A 20,360-nucleotide genomic window follows, 5' to 3' on the forward strand; every position below is an offset into this window, starting at 1 on the left:
GGGCCTGGTGGCAGTTGTGGCCTCCTACAGTGGCCCCTGTGCCGTCCTGTGGTCCTGTTTGTCCCCTCCCTGGAGGGCTCTGCTGTCCCCTCTGTCCCTTTTGTCACCCTCTCGTCTCCCACTGTCCCGCCCTGTCCTCTCCACCCCTCTGCCACCCCTGTGTTCCCCTGTCCCCTCCTGCCACCCCGCTGGGATTGTCGCACTTCGCGGGGTTCGATGGCCGCTGGGGACACTCCGGGGAGGGGGCACGGCCGGGGACAGTTGGGGACACGTGGGAACACGGCGGGGCCGGAGAGGGGAAACAGGAAGAGGTGACGTCATCACCCCAGCCCTGCCCCACCTTTGGCCGCTTTTGGGGGCTCCTGAGGAGATTTTGGGGGGTCCTAGGTGAGTTTTGGGGTTCCCAGGTGAGGGTTTTGGGAGGTCCCAGGTGAAATTTTGGGGTCCCAGGTGAGGTTTGGGGGGTCCCAGGTGAGGTTTTGGGGTCCCAGGTGAAGTTTGGGGGGTCCCAGATGAGAAATACCCAAGGATTTGGGGTTTCCCAGCTGCCCAGGTGAAGTTTGGTTGGTCCCAGCTGAGAATTCCCAAGGATTTGGGGTTTCCCACCTGCCCAGGTGAGGTCTAGGGGTCCTAGGAGAAGTTTGGGGGTCTCAGGTGAGAATTTGGGGGGTTCCAGGTGAGGTTTGGGAGTCCCAGGTGAGGTTTGTGGGGTCCTGAGAAGATTTCAGAGGGGTGCAGGGGAGCTTTAGGGGGTCCCAGGTGAGAATTCCCAAAGATTTGGGGGTTGCCAGGTGAAAACAGCTCGGGGGGGCCGAGGAGGGGGGAGGGGCTGGGGAGGTTTCGGGGTGTGTCCCATGGGTGGGGGAGGGGCAGTGAGGGAGGGTCCGGGGGAATTTAGGGGGGTGGGAGCGGCAGGACGAACCCCCAAACACTGACCATGCCCTCTTTAGACCCCGCCCCGTGTTTTGGCCCTGCCCCTTTGCTGCTGGACACGCCCACCGAGCGCCCCGCCCCCTCAGGCTCCGCCCCTCCCAGTTCCAGCTCCGGGTTCTGTCCCCGCCCCCTCCTGAAGCCCCCCCCAAATGAGCCTTGGCCCCGCCCCCGGATAGATTTTTATCAATGGAAACCAAAAATCGACACAAATCGACCCAAAAATTCAAACCCAGGGGAGTGGGGGAGCAGGACCACACCTGTGATGTCACGGGGGAGGGGCCAGGTGGGATTTTGGGGGGCTCTAGGTGGGTTTTTGGGGGGTCCAAATGAGTTTGGGGAGTGCCAGATGTTCCTGGGTGGGTCCAAGTGGGTTTTGGGGGAGTCCTGGTTGGTTTTGGAGGTGCCAGGTGGATTTAGAGGGGGATCCAGGTGAGTTTTAGCAGGATCCCAGTGAGTTCTGGGGGGCCCAGTGAGTTTGGGGGGCGAGTCCAGCTGTCCCTGGGTGGGTCCAGGTGGGTTTTGGGTGGGTCCAGGTGGTTTTGTGCAGTCCCAGGTGTTATTTGGGGGGATCCAGGTGTTCCTGGGGGGTCCTGCTGTGTTCAGGAGGCATCCAGGTGTTCCTGGAGTGTGGTAGATAGGGACAGGCGAACGGAAGATCTCGGGATGTGACGGAAAGAAAGACCTTTCCTCCTTCTCCCCACTTCACGTTATCTATTAACCCCAGAGCATGTAACCACACCTAACCCAGTAGTTTTCCACTCCCGACTAACCCTAGGGACCCTACAACCCCCCTCTGACATAGCAAAGTCCCCCAAGGCTATTTAAACCCATGAGATAAGATAATAAATGCTTTCGACCGTCCACCACATTGGTGTCAGCGTGTGTCGTTAGTCCGAGTAGCCCGGGCGAGGCCGGGCTGCCGTGCTGTCTTCTTGCAACCAGGTCGCTGTTGTCTCTCATAAAGGCAACATATCTGGCGCCGAAACCCGGGAGGAAGAGAAATTCGCTCGGGTAGCGGGATTCGCCTGGACAAGAGCAGCGGCCAGGGCGGTCAGACCGTATCTTGGCGCAGGGAGATGTCTCAGGACCCGCCAGTGTCATGGACAGCATCGCCAGGGTCGTAAGTGTGATTTTTAAGCAATGGGGTATCGAGTGTCAGCTCAAAGACTTTTATCTTGCCATAGCAAGGCTGCTTGAGCTTTGGGCGACTGAATGCCCAGTGGATGCTATGCATCCGAGAATATGGGAAAAATGCACAGCCACGCTGGCCGAGGACACGAAATCCTCAGGCAGTGGCAAGAGCCTTAAGGCATGGGGCAAAGTAGTGAAAGCCCCGCACAGAGCAATAAAAGAGCAGGAGAGGAGCGCGGCACATACGTGTTTATTAGTTAGACCCGGGCTCAGGGTGGGTGCGGGAACGCAGACCGCCCCTGAGGATGATCCGCCCGGTAGCAGAGATCCGGGGGCCCGGCGCGTCACCTCCTTCCCCGGATCAGAGCCCAATCCCTGCTGCGGAAACCCCCCAAAAAACCACGATTTTCCCGTGCGTCCTGCCACCGCCGGTCCGCGACCCGTTGCCAGGGCTGCAGCAGCGCGCGGAATGCTTTCGGTGAGGGCTGGCAGGGGAAGCCAGAGGTGCAGAAACCGCGGCTCAGGAAGAGACCCTACCCACGCCGCCACCTCACCCCTTTGAAAATGGCGCTGGCCGCCAAGGAGAGGGGTGGGGCGCGGGCGGTCTCGGCACGAAAAGCCGGGAGCCGCGCGGTTTCAGGGACGCGCGTGCGCAGGAGAAAGAGGAGGAGAGCAGCAGAGGGCACGGAGCCAATCGGCAGCTGCGCCTGAGGCTGCTACCATTTAAGGGAGAGACCTCCCCCTGCAGGAGGCAGGGCAAGCCTGGGGGGCGGGAGAGGCGCCACCCCCGTGGGGAGGAGCGAGCTCGGAGCCGGACAAAAAGGCACCGAGCCCCGGAAGTGCGCCGGCATTCGACTTCCGACTCGGAGTCCGGCAGCAGCTCCGCCAGCTCGGAAGAGCTGCTGGGAGCCGGCTGGAACTCCGAGACGGAGAAAACAGAGCAAACGCGATTTAAGACAAAACCAAGTAAAGCTCTAAGCCGCACCGGAAAACAACTACGATACGAACCAGCCCAGTTTACCGACTGGGGAGAAATAAAAATAGCCTGTGCTGAATGGTCCCCAGCGGCTGCCATACAACCCTTCTCGGTGAGGCTCACCGGCCCGGAGGGGAACCAACAAAGGGTATATACCCCGATAAACCCAAAAGATGTACAGTTAATTGTCAAAGCCATTGCAGAAAAAGGAATCAATTCGGCCATAGTCTCCACTTTAATCGATGGTCTTTTTAGTAATGACGACCTGCTTCCCTTTGATATCGAGCGAATAGGTCGCATGATACTTGATGGTGCGGGAATGATTGTGTTCAGACAGGAATGGGAGGATAATTGTAGGAAGCAGTTAGCCCAAGCATCTGGCGCGAGGCAGCCACTACACAGATCGAGCTTATCCAGACTAATAGGAGAGCATGATGATATGATCACGCCGCAGAAACAAGCCACGCAGATGCAGGCTGAGGAGGTCAGGGCGACCACTCGGGCTGCCAGGGAGGCTATCCGCGCAGTCGTGACTAAGCCGGCGCCGTGGTCCACCGTGAGGCAGGCAGAGAGCGAAAGCTTCATGCAGTTTGTAGATCGCCTGCAGGCAGCGATAGACTCCTCTACCCTGCCGGCAGAGGCAAAGGGCCCCGTGGTAGCTAACTGCCTGCGCCAGCAGTGCAACTCTGTCACCAAGGATATCTTACGTTCCCTGCCAGCCGGAGCCAGCCTGGCTGACATGATCAGACGTGTAGTAAGGGAAGAGCACCTGACGTCTATTCAGGCGGCCGTCCACACCCTGACCAGTGCCATGGCATGCTTCAAGTGTGGTGAGGCGGGTCACATCGCGGTGAGCTGCCCCCAGCCTGCACGGCAGCCCGCCACGGCGCCTCCACCCCAAACACGCCCGCGGGGATCCTGTTAAAGCTGCAGGAGGAAAGGGCCACTGCCACACACTCACTGCTGCCAATAAAACTGACCTTAAGAACGAAACTAATGGAAAAGCTGTGAGTTTTGCTTGCAGGACACGCTTGTGGACCGTCCCCGTGACGCATACACCCCTGCTCCGGAGGGAGATAACGGACCACCAAACCGCCAGACAAAACCCGAGAGTCCCACGCCGGTGAGACCCAGACATACACAGTGTCTCTGTGTGATTTTGCTGTTCGGGCTTGTGGCCGGGGGACAAGCCGACCCAGGCCACTACCCTCACCAGCCATTTAGGTGGGTCATGCAACATCTTTCAAGTGACAAGGTGTTCAAAGAGGTCACCACAGCGAACACCCCATCCTTCGTGTTCCACATAGCCAACCTGTTTAGAAGCTACCTTTCTAACCCTAAACGAAACCAAACCAAACCTGACTAACTCCTGTTGGCTTTGCTATGATGTTAAACCCCCTTTCTACGAAGGCATTGCTTTAGACACCCCCTTCAGTTACTCCACAGCCACTGCCTCCCACCAGTGCAGATGGGACACTCCCCGCAGAGGAATCACCCTGAGTCAAATCACAGGACAGGGCAGATGCTTTGGCAATGCAACTTTAGCAAAGCAGAAAGGCAACTTCTGCACTAAAGTTGTCAAGCCCAACAGAAAAACCAATAAGTGGGTGGTCCCATCTGCATCTGGGATGTGGATTTGCCAGCGATCCGGAGTGAGTCCTTGTGTGTTCCTTGCCAAATTTAATGACTCTGTCGACTTCTGTGTCCAAGTTCTGATTGTTCCTAGGGTCCTGTACCACTCAGACGAAGAGATATACCACCTTCTCGAGGAACCTGACAGACTCCACAAAAGAGAAATAATCACAGGTATAACTATCGCAATGCTGCTCGGCCTGGGAGCAGCTGGCACAGCCACGGGTGTCTCAGCCATCACGACCCAACAGCACGGACTCTCTCAGCTGCAAATGACCATTGACGAAGACCTGCAGAGGATCGAGAAATCCATCTCTTATCTAGAGAAATCAGTCTCTTCGCTTTCAGAAGTGGTTTTACAAAATAGGCGAGGATTGGACCTCTTGTTCATGCAGCAAGGAGGACTGTGTGCAGCCTTGAAAGAGGAGTGCTGCTTTTATGCAGATCATACGGGAGTCGTTAAAGACTCCATGGCAGAGCTCCGAGATAGACTGGCTCAGAGAAAGAGAGACAGGGAAACCCAACAGAGCTGGTTTGAATCCTGGTTCAATCAATCACCTTGGCTCACCACTTTAATTTCTGCCCTGGTAGGTCCACTGGCAATACTGCTTTTAGCTATTACCATAGGACCATGCCTGCTGAACAAACTAGTCTCGTTTGTTCAGGCCCGTCTAGAGCGGGCGAACATTTTGTTCATAGGCCAGCAACAAATGCTGTGAACCAAAAACTGCGAACACAGTCAGTCACAAAAGCCTTCGAGACTCGCCTTGCGAAAATTACCCAGATTTACCAAACCACCCTTTCCTTACCAAGTTACAAGTTTGTACCTCACTCCAGTGCCTATATCTACGACTACCTCATTTTATATATGATAAGGGGAGGGGAGATGTGGTAGATAGGGACAGGCGAACAGAAGATCTCGGGATGTGACGGAAAGAGAGACCCTTCCCCCTTCTCCCCGCTTCACGTTATCTATTAACCCCAGAGCATGTGACCACACCTAACCCAGTAGTTTTCCACTCTCGACTAACCCTTGAGACCCTACCAAACCCCCCTCTGACATAGCAAAGTCCCCCAAGACTATTTAAACCCATGAGATAAGATAATAAATGCTTTTGACCATCCACCACATTGGTGTCAGCGTGTGTCGTTAGCCCAAGTAGCCCGGGCGAGGCCGGGCTGCCGTGCTGTCTTCTTGCAACCAGGTCGTCGTTGTCTCTCATGAAGGCAACAGAGTCCCCGTGACACTGGGTCCTGGTGGAACCACAGAGGCCATGGTGACACTGCAGGGCCTCGTGGAGCCGAGGGGTTTCACCATTGTGACACTGCAAAACCAAAGAGAGCACTGGGAGAGTCCAGGGCCCAATGGAACCAAGGGGCCATTCTGACACTGCGGGGCCTCATGGAACCAAGGGGACATTGTGACACTGCAGGACCTTGTGTAACCAAGGGGCCACTGTGACACTCTGGGGCCTCAAGGAATCTGGAACGCCGTTGTGACACTGTGTGGCCTCATGGAAACAAGGAGTCCATTGTGACACTGAGGGGACTTGTGGAACCACAGAGAGCATTGTGACACTGTGGGACTTCATGTGACCATGGGGCCTTTGTGACACCCTGGGGCCCCATGGAACCAAGGGGCCACTGTGAAACTGCGGCACCAACGAGAACATTGTGACACTGTGAAGCCCCATGGAATCAAGGAGTCCATTGTCACATTTTGGCGCCCCATGGAACCAAGGAGACCAGTGTGACAGTGAAGGGCCTGGTGTATCCAAAGGGACATTTTGATGCTGAGGGGCCCCTTGGAACAAGGATATTTTTGCAGATAACACCAAGCTGGATGTGAGTGTTGATCTGCTGGAGGGTAGGAGGGCTCTGCACAGGACCCTGGATAGGCTGAATCCAGGGCCCAAACCCAACAAGGTGAGGTTTAACAAGTCCAAGTGCCAGGTCCTGCACTTTGACCACAACAACCCCTGCAGCACCACAGGCTGGGGACAGAGTGGCTGGACAGCGGCCAGGCATAAAGGGACCTGCAGGGACTGATGGACAGCAGGCTGGACATGAGCCAGCCGTGTGCCCAGGTGGCCAAGAAGGCCAATGGCTCCTGGCCTGGATCAGGAATGGCGTGGCCAGCAGGACCAGAGCTGCTGTGCCAGCACTGATCTGCCCCCAGCTCTGCACACAGACATTGCTGCTGCAGCTCCAGAGAAGGCAGCAAAAGTGCATCTCTGCAGAAAACTTTGCTGGGAGATCCTTTAGTTCCTTTAAAGCAACCGAGAGTGCAGCCCCTCATTGACACAGTCTGTGGCCACAGGGAATGTGGACACAAACAAAATGAGAAATGGCACCAAAAATGACATTTATTGTGGAAAACATGAAAAAAAGAAAAACAAAGGGGAAAAAAATCCCCGCAACTAAACCAACAAGAGGTACCAAAGATGACTTTTATTACAAATGATTTGCAGAAATTGGACAGCAGTTTAATGTTTCTGAAAGCATCCAGGCATCATTCTTCTCACTTCAGCCTTGAGCTCCTGGTTCCTCAGGCTGTAGATGAGGGGGTTCAGAGCTGGAGGCACCACCGAGTACAGAACTGATAGGGCCAGATCCAGGGATGGGGAGGACATCGAGGGGGGCTTCAGGTAGGTAAACACTGCAGTGCTGATGAACAGAGAGACCACGGCCAGGTGAGGGAGGCAGGTGGAAAAGGCTTTGTGCCATCCCTGCTCAAAGGGGATCCTCAGCACAGCCCTGAAGATCTGCACATAGGAGAAAACAATGAACACAAAGCAACACAATGATAAACTACCAGTAACCACAAGAACCCAATGTTCCCTGAGGTGGGATTTGGAGCAGGAGAGTTTCAGGATCTGGGGAATTTCACAGAAGAACTGTCCCAGGGCATTACCATGGCACAGGGGCAGGGAAAATGTATTGGCCGTGAGCATGAGAGCATTGAGAAAGGCACTGGCCCAGGCAGCTGCTGCCATGTGGGCACAAGCTCTGCTGCCCAGGAGGGTCCCGTAGTGCAGGGGTTTGCAGATAGACACGTAGCGGTCGTAGCACATGATGGTCAGGAGGGAAAACTCTGTAGTAGCGCAAAAAACAAAAAAAAGATTTTGGGTCGCACATCCCTTGTAGGAGATGGTGCTGGTGTCCCAGAGGGAATTGTGCATGGCTTTGGGGACAGTGGTGCAGATGGAGCCCAGGTCGCTGAGGGCCAGGTTGAGCAGGAAGAAGAACATGGGCGTGTGCAGGTGGTGGCCGCAGGCTACGGCGCTGATGATGAGGCCGTTGCCCAGGAGGGCAGCCAGGGAGATGCCCAGGAAGAGGCAGAAGTGCAGGAGCTGCAGCTGCCGCGTGTCTGCCAGTGCCAGCAGGAGGAAGTGGCTGATGGAGCTGCTGTTGGACATTTGCTGTGGCTGCACATGGGCACCTGTTCATGGAGAAAGGACAGTGACAAGTCAGGAGAGGCTGCTTGGAGCCAAACCTGAGCCATTCCCTGCAGCCTGTCCTGCTGGGACTCACCCACCCTTGTTCCTGCTCTGGGAAAACCTTCACCCAGGTCCCTGCCTGAGCTCCAGTTGTGCTGGCTGAGTGTGCCAGGAGCAGCCAGGCCTGTGCGTGGGGGCTCTCGAGCCATCCCTGCCCTGCTGCCCTGGGTTTGTGGCCATGTGGAAGAGGGACAAGGCTGGATATTCAGGATTTGTCAGGGGAATCACTGCAGAAAGGCTTGGATACCATCTGCACTCAGACTTCAAAAGGAAATAGATGGCAGGAGTTGGTTTTAGGAATTGTTTTCCTACCCACACACCATTCCTTGCTCTCTGAGGTCAGAAATCCCCAACATCCCTGCTGCACTCAGAGTTTGCCACTGAGAGATGTGAGAGGCAAAGGATTCCCTGTGGCTGAGGGAAGGTGAGGGGCTGGATGGGCTTGTTCCCCCAGCACTGCTCTGCTCAGCCCCCTCTCCTTCCCTGAGCATCTCCCTGGGCCTGGACATCCCCTCCTGAGAGGTGCCTTGTCCCTGCCAGCGCTCACAGAGCCCATCCCACCCTGTGTGCCCTCGGCCCGGCCCTACAGAAACCTGCCTGTGTGCAGGGCCCTGGCTGGGGCAGGCTCTGTGTGCAGCTGGGCAAGGGCAGCTCAGGAGAGCCCTGCTGGGCCCTGCAGAGGTGATGCTGCTGCTGTCCAGGGCTGAGGAGTGGCTGAAGGCCCTTTGGGAGGCTCCCAGCAGAGAGACTGACCACCCAAAGTCACAGTTCTGGAGTCTCTGTAAATGTTCAAACATTCCTTTGATGATCCTGTGTGTCCCTTTCAACTCAGAATGTTCTGGGATTCTGGGATTTCAATTTCTGTTCTGCTTCGCTCATCCCCCTGTTGTCTATAACCAAAAGAGAAAAAATACCCTTGCAACAGTGTTAGAACAGTAAAGTAAAAACCCGACCTTTATTGGAAGCTTCCACGTGTCCCAGAGGGGATGGGGCACACCCAGCCCATGATTTCAACAATTCATTAAGGTTAATTAATTAGTATATTTAACAGGGACACCCAATAGGAGATTCAGTTGCCCCAGTTACACACCCCTGCCTCAACCCAGTGGAGTAGGTCCAAGGGCTTCTTTGCCTTCACTTTTTGTTGTGACTGCTCATTTTCTGGTCAAAAACCAAAATGTCCTTCTTGTAGGCCCTCTTCCCCTCTTCCTGATAATAAGACTATACAGTATTTAAGGAATGCATTTAGACAGTCTGCTTATTGTTCTAAAGTCTAGGAGAAAGGTTAGAAAATTAACTAGAGTTAATGAAATATTATAGTTATAAAGGTATATAATAGTACTTTAAGAGAATTAATTGAGTTTAATAGAGTAAAATAAGGATTTTAGTTTTAAAAATATATGATAGTAATTTACAGAGATACGGATACATGAAAGATGTATAAATAGCAAAAATCTTTTTGTCATCACCCCAACTTTCCCATCCTGCTCCAAGCAGGAAATTGAAAACACTCTCAGGAAAGCTCCTGACCTTCACAGCAATCCCAGGCTTACCTTCTTTGGGAAGTGCCCTCCGGAGCTGTGCCCAGGCTGGTCTGGAGCTGGGAGCAGCCCTGCCCCACCCAGCCCCTCTCAGCAGCAGCACCTGCCCTGCTCAGGGTGGCTCCTTCCCCCCACAGCTCCTGGCCAGCGCTGGGAGCAGCTCCAGGGCCGGCTGAGAGCTGTCCCTGGCAGGCAGCAGAGTCCTGGCCCAGCACAGCGCCCTGGGCTGCAGGACCCTGCTCTGCAGGACAGCCCTGAGCACCCCTGGCTGCTCTGCACAGGAGATGAGCAGAGAATGCACTCACAGGGTCTGTGGGCATTGGGATGTTCCAGCTTTAGGAGATCGCTCCAGGAGCTGCAGCTGCATTGTCCTGCAGCCAGAGGTTCCTGTGCCAAGGGCTGGCAGTGATTCTGCCCCAGGCACTTCTCAGCCCCTTCCCAGCCCTGACTGATTGAAGCTCTCTGTGCCTCTGTGCTGTGCCCGGGCTGGCTGCAGGCAGTGCCCCAGCCCTGCTGGGCTGGGAGAAGAGCTGCTCAGCAAGAGAAATGTGCTTTTGAAGCTCTGCTTGGTTACCAGGATCACCCTCTGTGCCAGGAGCCCGGCCCAGCTCAGCAGCACAGACACAGCACAAGGACTTTAATGACCCTCTGGGGCTTTGTGCTCAGGCCCTGAACATCAGGTCCTGAGAGGGAGCTGCAGAAACCTCTCCAGAACTCCAAGTCAGACTCCAACTCCAAAGTTTCTTGGACTTTTAATGGGTCCCACTGAGGGACACGACTGAGAAAGTGTCCCCAGGCCCCAGGCAGAGCAGAGAACTGGAGGCGCTGATGACAGGTGGGGACAAAGAGAAGCCAAGTCTTGGTGCCGTGGGGCACAGCAGGGTCTGTGCCACCAAGGGCTGGGAGGAGACACCTTGTCCTGAGGCCCTGGGGCCTCCTGGCACAGCCCCAGCCAGGCTGGGCACTGTCACCCCCTGGTCCTGCCCTCAGCATCCCCCCCTAGCCCACATCCCAGTGGCCTCAAGGATCTGCTGGAAGGAGTCCCTGGGGAGCCTTGGTCAGGAATGGCCCTGGGGGCTCCTTCATGCTCCCAGGGACTGCAGGTTTTTCAAAGGACTTTGGTTTTTGCTTGTGCCTTGGAGTCTCTGAGAGCTTTCTGCATCATGGCCTCCAATTATCTGCTGTAATTAGTCCCTGGAGAGGCTTTGTCAGGAATCACACTCAGTGGGGCTCATTAATGCTTCAAGGTAGTGCAGTTATTTTAAGGTACTTGGTGTTTCCCTTTTGATACAGACTCTGTGAGAGGTTTGTGCAATCATGGCCCCAATTATCTGCTTTAACGAGTCCCTTGAGAGCTTTGTACTGACACTCAGTGGAGGTCATTAATGCTTTGAGATACTCAACTTTTGTATGTTACTTTAGATTGTCCTTTCCACACTGAGAGGTTTTTTTTGCCATTTTGAGTCTCTGAGAGGTTTTTGTGCCATCCTGGCCTCCAATTCTCTCCTCCAAGGAGTCCATGAGGAGCCTGTGCTGGGGATAGACCTCAGTGGGTCCCATTAATGCTTTGACACATTTGGGTGTTTCCTCTTACTTTGACTGCTGGAAAGGTTTGTGCAATCTCCTCTCAGGCCCTGAGGTTCCAGGGCTCAGCTCCAAATGCACCACGGGGCTCATTAGGATCAAGCAAGTCCTGACAAACCATGGCTGTGCCTTGATTTCCCTCTGGTCTGGGGCAGTTCATTAGGAAGATTTCCTTCTGCAGTTATTGAGAAATAATTTTAAAACCTTTTACAAAATACGTATTCATGTTTTAAAGGGTGTCTTTTATTACTGTTCTTATTATACAATATGTGATTGCAGCATTCAGTGACTGATACTGACCCAGGGACACTCCTAAGGAGGTCTGGCCTGGTCAGAGACACTGTGCCTTGAGATCTTACCCAGTGTGGACAACCTTGCTCCCCATTCCCCAACCCCATCCTGTCTCTCTTCACTCCCCTGGGACCTGCTTTGCTCAAAGAACTGGCTGTGCACAGCCAAGGAGGGTTTCTCCTTCTTTTATTTTTGAAGTTAACTAAAGTCCTGAGTTTCCCCATTGAAAACAGACACCCTCCTCAGGTCTGTGCCAAGCCGAAGGTGCCTCCAAGACCACTACAGCTGTGAGGGTGGATCATCATCCCAACCCGCACTGGGCCATTGCAAGGGGCTGTGTCCATGGACACTGCACTGACCAGACTGATGGGTTTGGGTGCCATGGCAACGCTCATCAGTTCAGGTTTCCTTGGAAACCACCCCAAGGAGTCATTTCTGCAGCCAGGTTCCATGGCCTGCAGAGCTGTTGCTGCATTCAGCTGCCATGGCAGCCCTCAGGACAAAGCAGTGCCAGGGCTGTTCCAGGTACAATTGCAGTGACAACTCATTGGTGCCACCAGGTTCCACAGCAACAGCCACAGGGACGCGTTCCTTGGTTTGGTGCCGCGACAACCAAGGCCTGGAGCTGCTGTGATGGTTGTTTGCCATGGACACCTGCCCTGGGCCCCTTGCTCAGGGCTGGTGTCACTGGAGCTGGGTCTCTGTGAGCTCCAGAGGTGGCTGTGGAGCATTGCCTGTGCTGTGCCAGGGCCTGGCAGACACTGCAGGGCTGGGATAGAGGCTCTGGGGGGATTGGGGTTCCAGGGCAGGGCAGGGCTGGGGTTCCAGGGCAGGGCAAGGCTGGACCTGCCCCTTCCTTCCCAACACACGAAATCTTTCCAGCCAACAATCTCCTCCAGTCTGTCACAACAGCAATGTTGGAGGTGGAACCCCAATTCTGGCCATAGGCACCTGGACAAGAAGGACAGTTCTTTTCCATAGGAAGGAAAGCCCAGAGCCCCAGTGTTTGGAAGGGAGGTGAGAGCCTCACTAGGCCAAGGCCAGCCAGAATTGTCAGTAATGGCAGATTTTTCTGGGACCAGCCTTTGGATATTAGGGAATTTTGGAGGTAGAACCCCAATCTCAGCCATGGGCACTAGGAGAAGCTGGAAAGTTCTTTCCCATAGGAAGGAAAGCACGGAGCCTTCCCCAGTGTTTTGGGGACAGATGAGAGGTCACCCTCATGAAACCATTGCCAGCCAGATTTCTCATGGCAATATTCCTATGGGAGCAATCCCTGGATAAAAGGAAATTTGGAGGTGAAATCTGAATTCTGGCCATGTGTGCCTGGAGAAGAATGAGAGTTCTTTTCCATAGCAAGGAAAGCACGGAGCCCCAGTGCTCCAGCAGCTGATGAGAGGCAGCCCTTGGCATTCCAACATCAGCCAGACCTGTCGGTGGCCCCTGGGAGGCCAAGCCAGCCAGACCTGTTCCATGTTCCCTCAGTTCCATGGGGTCCCACAGTGTCCCAATGGTCCCTTGCTTCCAGGAGACCCTGAGGTGTCACAATGCCCTCTTGGTGACACCAGGCCCGGAAGGGTCCCAATGGTCTCCATGGTTCCATCAGGCCCCACGGAGTCATAATGGTCTCTGGGTCCATGAAGCCCCACGGTGTCACCATGGCCCCTTGGTTCCATGGGCTCCAGTGGTGCCACAATGATCCCCTTGGTTCCATGAGGTGCCCACAGTGTCACAGTGATCCCCATGGGAAGGAAAGAACTGAGCTTCATTGTGGCAAGGGGCAGCCAGAGTTGATGGTACTGGCAGATTGTGGCTGGGAGCAACCCTTGGATATAGGGAATTTTAGAGGTGGAACCACAATTTCAGCCATTTCTGTGTAGATAAGAAGGATGGTTCTTTTCCATAGGAAGGAAAGCACAGATCCCGTGTTTCAAAACAGAAGAGGAGAGAGGTGGCTCCTGAGAGGCTGAACCAACCAGACCTGTTTGTCCTGGCAGCTTTTATCATATGGAATTTGGGAGGAGGAATTTCAATTTTGACCATGGACCCCTTGAGAAGAAAGAAGGTTTGTTTCCATTCGAAGGAAGGCACAGAGCCCCAGTGTTTTGAGGCAGGTGAGAGGCAGCTCCCAAGAGTCCAAGGGCAGCCAGACCTGTCTGTCCTGGCAGCTTTCACTTGGGAGCAATCCTTGGATATACAGAATTTTGGAGGTGGAATCCCAGTTTTGGCCACGGGTGCCTGGTCAGGATGGAAGGTTTTTCCCTATAGAAATGAAAAACACAAAATCCAAGTGTTCTGGAAGAAGATGAGAGGTGGCCACCCTTAGGCCAAGCCAGCCAGGCCTGTCTCTCCTGACACCTTTCATCTAGGGGCTATCCTTGGACACAGGGCATTTTGGAGGTGGAATCTCAGTTTTGGCTGTGGGTGCCTGGACAGGAAGAGGAGTTCTTTTGATTAGGAAGGAAAGCACAGAGCCCCAGTGTTTCAGAGGCAGATGAGTGCCAGCCCTCAGGAAGCCAAGGCCAGCCAGACTTGTCAGTCCTGGCAGCTTTTGTCTGGGAGCTATCCTTGGATATAGGGAAATCTGGAGGCAGATCCCGAGTTTTGGCCATGGGTGCCTGGTCAAGAAGGATGTTTTTTCCCCATAAGAAAGAAAAACACATGGTTCCAGTGTTTGAAAGGCAGATGAGAGGTGGCCCCCGAGTGGCCAAGCCTGCCAGACCTGTCTCTTCTGGCAGATTTAATCTGGACACAATCTTTGCAGTTAAGAAAATTTGCAGAAGGAATCCCACTTTTGGCCATAGGCCCCTGGAGGAGAAGGACAGTTCTCTCCCATGGGAAGAAAAGCCCAGAGCCCCAGTGCTTCAGGGGCAGATGAGAAGTATCCCTCGACATGCCAAGGTCAGCCAGACCTGTCAGGTGGTCCCCAGGAGGCCCAGCCAGCCAGACCTGTTCCATGTTCCCTTGGTTCCATGGACCCCACAGTGTCACAATGGTCTCCTTGGCTCCATCAGGCCCTGGAGTGTCACAATGCTCCCCTTGCTTCTGCAGTGTCACAATGGCCCCGTGCTTCCATGAGGCCTTGCAATGTCACAATGGCTTCGTGGTTCCACAAAGCCCTGATGTGTCACAATGGTCCCTGGGCTCCGTGTGCCCTCGCTGTGTCACAGCGGCTCCTCTGTGACACTGCGGCTGCACAAGGTCACCATGGACCCTTGGTTCCTTGGGGTCTCTGAGTTCACAATGGTCTCCTTGATTCCATGAGGCAGCAGAGTGTCACAATGGCCCCTTGGTTCCATGAGGATCTGCAGGGTCACACAGGTTTGTGACATTTGTCCTTGCTGCCCCTCACATCCCCCTGCCCCACAAACAGCCCCGAGCCACCCGTGAGGGACAGGCCCTGCTGTGCCAGGCTGGGCTCAGGGCTTGGCCTTTCTGCTTCCCCCCGCCAGCCCAGGCCTTGCTCAGCATTGCAGTTCCCTGCTCTGAGCCTTGGGCTCCCTGCAATCCTGGCCTCCAGGATCTGCTCTCACCAGTTCCTGGGGAGCCTTTGGCAGTCCCTGCCCTCAGTGGGGCCCAGTGCTGCTCCAAGGGACTTGGAGTTTTGTTCCTGACTCCTTGAGCAGCTTCTTCACCCTTCTCTCTGTGCCTGAGGGTTCTGGACTTCACCCCAAATCCTCCATGGGGATCATTAAAGAAAAGGAAGCCCTTAGGGGCGCTTTGTCTTCATTCAATCGTCTGCAAGTCTCCAGGGCTTGTGCAGCTGATTTGAGTCAGTTTGGAGTTCTTGTAAGGAGGAAGATTTCCAAGCGCACCTCATGACATTTTTTCTTTAATCAAGTGAGTATTCTCTTATTTTCCAGTTGAGAGAAGAGCTGATAGAAGCATTCCCCAGGTGATCTTGACACTGAAGGTCTCCTTAGGAGGTCTGGGCATGTAGAAGAATGAGCCCCCTGAGGGCTGAGCCTGTTTGGACAAGCTGCTCCTCACCCCCAGCCTCACCATGTCTGACATCGCCCACCTGACACTGACATCCCTGTGCCCTGCAGCAGAACCTTGTTCCTGAGCTCTGCAGCTCCATGTCCCAGCCCATTGCACCGCATCCCACCTGCTCTCCTCAGGGCTCTGCCTGCACACAGGCCCAGGAGAAGTTTTCCTCTTGGGAAGGAGAGAATGGAAAAGCCTGAGCAGGTTTCCTAAACAACAAACCCCACTCAGGAGCCACCTGCTCAGTACAGGCTACCTGGAATTGTGTCACCTTTATACAAGGAACAGTGTGACCAGAATTGATCTCTGGAAGCAGAATTCTCTGAGTCTCCCAGCTGAATTCTCTGTCCCACTCCTTTCCCTGGATCTCTGTTTCAGATGGAAGCTGCTGGTGCCATCCTCACCTTTAACCTCCCTCTGGAATGCAAACAGGTGTTCCCAGGTGTGTTAAGCAGGATTTGCTCAATGTTTCCATAAATCTTTTGTGTCCCCCATGGAATGAAGGGGCCATTTTGGCACTGAGGGGGTGATGTGGAAGCAAGGAGTCAATTGTGACCCTGGGGTCCCACGAAACCAAGGGGCCATGGTGACACAGCAGGGCCACGTGGATCCAGTGGTCCATTGTGGCACTGTGGATCCAAGGAGACCATGGAGACACCCCCAGAACCTCATGGAACCAAGGAGTCCATGGTGACCCAGCGGGGCTGCATGGAGCCAATGGTCCACGGTGACACTGCCCATCCAAGGAGGCCATTTGGACACTGCAGAAGCTCATGGAGCGAGGTGGCCATTGTGACACTGAAGAACTTCATGACACCAAATATCCATGGTGACACAGCAGGGCATCATGGAACCCAGGAACCGCTGTTGGCAGTGCGGAAACTCCTGGAACCAGGGGCCGTTGTGGCACTGCAGCACCAACACAGCTGCTGCACCTTGTCCCCTGCCCTGCACAGCTCCTTGGGAGGCACGGCAGGAGCAGCACCCTGGGAGCCACGGGAATGCCCCTCTGGGATCCATGACACACACTCCCAGGGGCTGGAATTCCAGTTCCCAGCCAGGAAAAGATGTTCCTGTCCTTGAAGGCAAAGTCCTTATGGAAGAGCCAAAAGCCAAGTGGAGAAAATCTTAGAGTGACATTTCACTGCCAGCCTTCATAACTTCACCCGTGGTTGTCGTAGCTCATGGATTGGGAATTAAATCAGGGCAGGGTGTTAGGTGGGAGCTGTCCTGGGTCAAGGGAGACACAGAGAGAGAAACAGAGCAGGCAAAGGAAGGCAGGAGAGAAAGGAGGTGTTTTGGTTTGGAATGACAGGTGTCTGCTAAGGAAGGCAGGGGCCTCTTCTGAAATGGAAAAATGTAAACTCTTTCTGAATTGTTATAAATTTGAAATTAAGGGGGGCTCTCAGGTAAAAATATGGGAGCGGGAATAACAGCTCTTTATTAGGGAAGAAAATGAAAATATGAACAATTCAGTGAACAAAAACAACACTGACAGAGTCAGAATACATCCTGACACTCTGTTGGACAGGGTGTTGGCCACAGTCCAATTGGAATTGTGGCTGCAGTCCTCCTGCAGTGTCAGGTGTGGTTCTGTTGGAGAAGTGATCCTGTAGAAAAGGGTGCCTTCTTCTGAAGAGGAAGAGGCAGCTGTTCCTCTGAGAAATCCAGCCCAGAAAAAGCTGTGTTGGTGGGCCAGAATCTCAAGACTAGATGCAGGTAGGAACGCTTGGCTCCTCCCTCTGGGTGGAGCAGCTCACAATGGGATGTTACAGTTCTTATCAGTCATGCAGTGACATTCAATAGCCCATTATCAGCAGATGTCTCCCCTGAGGGAGGATTGATTGTGGAAGAGATAGGGAAAGACTGCCCACTTAACACAGGACAACTGCCAAACAGATGGGAAATAGAACACATCTTGCTTTTCAGTCTGGGACAGGAGGTCACAAACAAAATCAGCTGAGAAGGCGGCACTCTGAAAAGCAAACCAGAACTGACAGAAAATGAATGGGACAGAAATCAATAATTCTGATAGTTTTATTTATTATCAAAATAAATCACACCCACCCAGCCCCATACAATCCTGATCCCAAAACCTCAAATTTGGATCTTACTTCTCTCAATCTCCTTCCAACCCCATCTAACCCTGGAGGCGGAGGAATTGAGTAATTTTGGCATGGGACTGAGGTGGGAACCAGCCATTTTGAGGTGGGATTGAGCAATTTTGAGGTGACAGAGCAACCCACCTTGGCTTTTGGAGTGCAAAGATATGGAGAATACTCCCATATATCCCCGAAGAACCCACAAATCCCCCAGAATATGTTTCCAAACCGTAAATTCCACCTCAAATAACTCTTAGATGGAGGGACTTTTGACATTTCTGATCAATACTCTTTTTAGTAATTTTTCAGGTGTTTTTAAGTGATAAAGACAAATCAGAAGAAAATTAGGGCCAAACCAAAACCAGATACCCCTTGAGCATCCCCTGAGCACTGGACAAAACAAACTTGGCAGAAATCAAACTTAACCCTCCATAACATGCCTTGAGGAAGAATTGCTCTTCCCACAAGTCACTTGTGATGGAAACACATCAAATCCCAAACATGAATAAACTGAAAATAGAAGCAATTCTGTGGTAAATCCAAGTTTCATCAGTTCCTGCACAGCTTCAGCTCAGCTGCTGGCAGGTTCCGATAAAAGGAAAGTGGAAATTTGACCCAGTACAGATTAATAAAGGGAAGGGAAAGCTCTGTTTAGCTGTCACAAAGGTGACAGGGACCAAGAAAATAATGATGCTCATATTTGGCAAAGTCCCCAGACCAGTGAATTCGGGAGTTACTTGGGAATTTATCTACTTGAACTGGGCTTCTTGTAGGAATTTACTGGTCTTGAATTCCTCACATTGGGGTGAATGATCCTTGTCAGTCTTGCTAGTATCATTTGTTCCCTTTTCTCCAGTTATTTTAAAAAATTTTTCAAGGAAGGACAAGAAAATACTTTCTTTACCCTGGCCACCCACAACAGCCATTTTCCTCATAAGTTCTCCCAAAAGTTGCTCAGAGGAAGCTGCATCCAAGTTTCCAAGAGTTCCTCCAGAAAGAGGCAGAACCTCCTCATAGGAGGGAACCAGGCTGTTGTCAAAGGCACTTGGGGTCAGACAGCAGTGCCCTGAACTCACTGTGCAAAATAATGTCTCAATCTGGTTAATAAAATTTTTAGAGAGATGCCTCTGCCTCAATGAAGGTGCTAAGGAGACCAAATCCAAAGTGGATGTTATTGAACAGTAAATGTGAGGTAGAGAGAGAGATGGAAAGAAAGAGAAAGGGGGGAGAGCAAGGGAGTGACACGACAGAGATCTCCCCTGGGGTGGGGCAAGTGTGACATTGTCCCCTGTGTGCGTGGCCTCCCCAGGGTGGGGGGTTTTACACCTGAGCCAGTTTGGGTAAGGGGGGTGGTGTTCACCCCCCACCCCGAGCAGGGATGGCCTCACTGTTTCAGGTTACAATGTCAGATGTAACCAAAGTGTTTTCAGTCACCATCTCCATAAACTGTTATCAACAGGTGGGGCAGTGTTCTTTATCTCTTCCATGGCTCAGCCCTGATAATGCCCTCCAGGGGCCATCTTCTGTTAATGGGCCATTGAGTGTCACTGCAGGACTGATAAAATTACAGCATCCCATTGTGGGATGCTCCGCCCAGGGGGAGGAACCAAGCATTCCTACCTGGATATAATCTCACCCTTGCAACACCACGACCACCTTGCCTACTGCATTCCCAGAGGACAAGAGCTCCATAACCACCACTGGACCTTCAGAGGAAGACCAGACCCTTCTACAGGATCCCCGCTTACACAGAATCACGTTCATCACTCCATCCAGACTTCAGCCACCATTTCATCAGACTGCTACCACCACCCTGACCAACGGGGTGTCAGGTTATATCCTGACTCTGTGAGTTTAAACTAGTATTTCTGTATAATTGCCTTGATCTTAATTTTCTTCCTCAATTGTCATTCTGGTTTAGACTCTCTCCCTGGTTTGCCTTCAAACCAGGACAAAACTGAATGTGCTCATCCCTTGTTTTCCTCCCAAAACAGGATTTCCCATCCCGAGCCCTTTGCCAAATGGAGGAGAAGGCTGTGAGGAAGAGGAAGGCGCCCTTGGACCCCCAGGCAGGTGAGGAGGAAGTCAGTGCCCCTTTCCCCCTCTCTCCTGCTCCATCTCCCAGCCCAGCACAGCCCCCGGCTGCAGGACAGCTCCGCTGCCAACGCTCTCCTGCCGGGGACGCACTGGGGGGATCTCCTTGCCCGTCCCTCTGGCATGGAGGCAAATCCCATCCTCTCCTTGTCCTTCCTCCCCCTGAAAAGGAGCTGAGGATGGAGACCAGGGAAGATAAATACCCGTGGGAGAACCTTGTGGAAGAGGCGTTTTTGAGTGGCTCCATGGCTGAGGAATCCAACGGTGAGGAAAAACCCCGGAGATCCCACAGGAGGAGGGGCTGCAAACGCAGATCACGGGGATCTGAGGAGGAAAGACCCACCCTGTGCCAGGGAGGTGGGCAGAGTTTCAGCCAGGGATCAGAGTTGGTGGTCCCTGAGCAGCCTCATGACAGGGAGAGGCCCTACGAGTGTCCTGAGTGTGGGAAGAGCTTCAGGCACAGCAACACCCTGATCCGCCACCAGATGATCCACACCGGGGAATGGCCCTACGAGTGTGGGGAGTGTGGGAAGGGATTCAGCCAGAACCCCCACTGTTGGGGAGGGTAGATAAATATGATTAAGAACCA

General features: G+C 53.4%; 2 protein-coding genes across 2 annotated transcripts in view; one reads left to right on the forward strand and one right to left on the reverse strand.

The window, feature by feature from the left end:
* LOC140680256 (uncharacterized) overlaps window positions 1-20,360 on the reverse strand; it is a 1,118,524-nt gene that overhangs the window by 954,548 nt on the left and 143,616 nt on the right. The gene's annotated exons all lie outside the window — the stretch shown is intronic.
* Window positions 1-20,360, forward strand: part of LOC140680875 (uncharacterized) — a 490,116-nt gene that overhangs the window by 378,082 nt on the left and 91,674 nt on the right. The window contains exon 11 of the mRNA XM_072919759.1: window positions 20,187-20,326. Coding sequence (XP_072775860.1) covers window positions 20,187-20,326 — 140 coding nt within the window. The remainder of the gene's footprint in view (window positions 1-20,186; window positions 20,327-20,360) is intronic.

The sequence above is a fragment of the Taeniopygia guttata genome, chromosome 30 (genome assembly GCF_048771995.1).
Source record: "Taeniopygia guttata chromosome 30, bTaeGut7.mat, whole genome shotgun sequence".
Lineage (NCBI taxonomy): Eukaryota > Metazoa > Chordata > Aves > Passeriformes > Estrildidae > Taeniopygia > Taeniopygia guttata.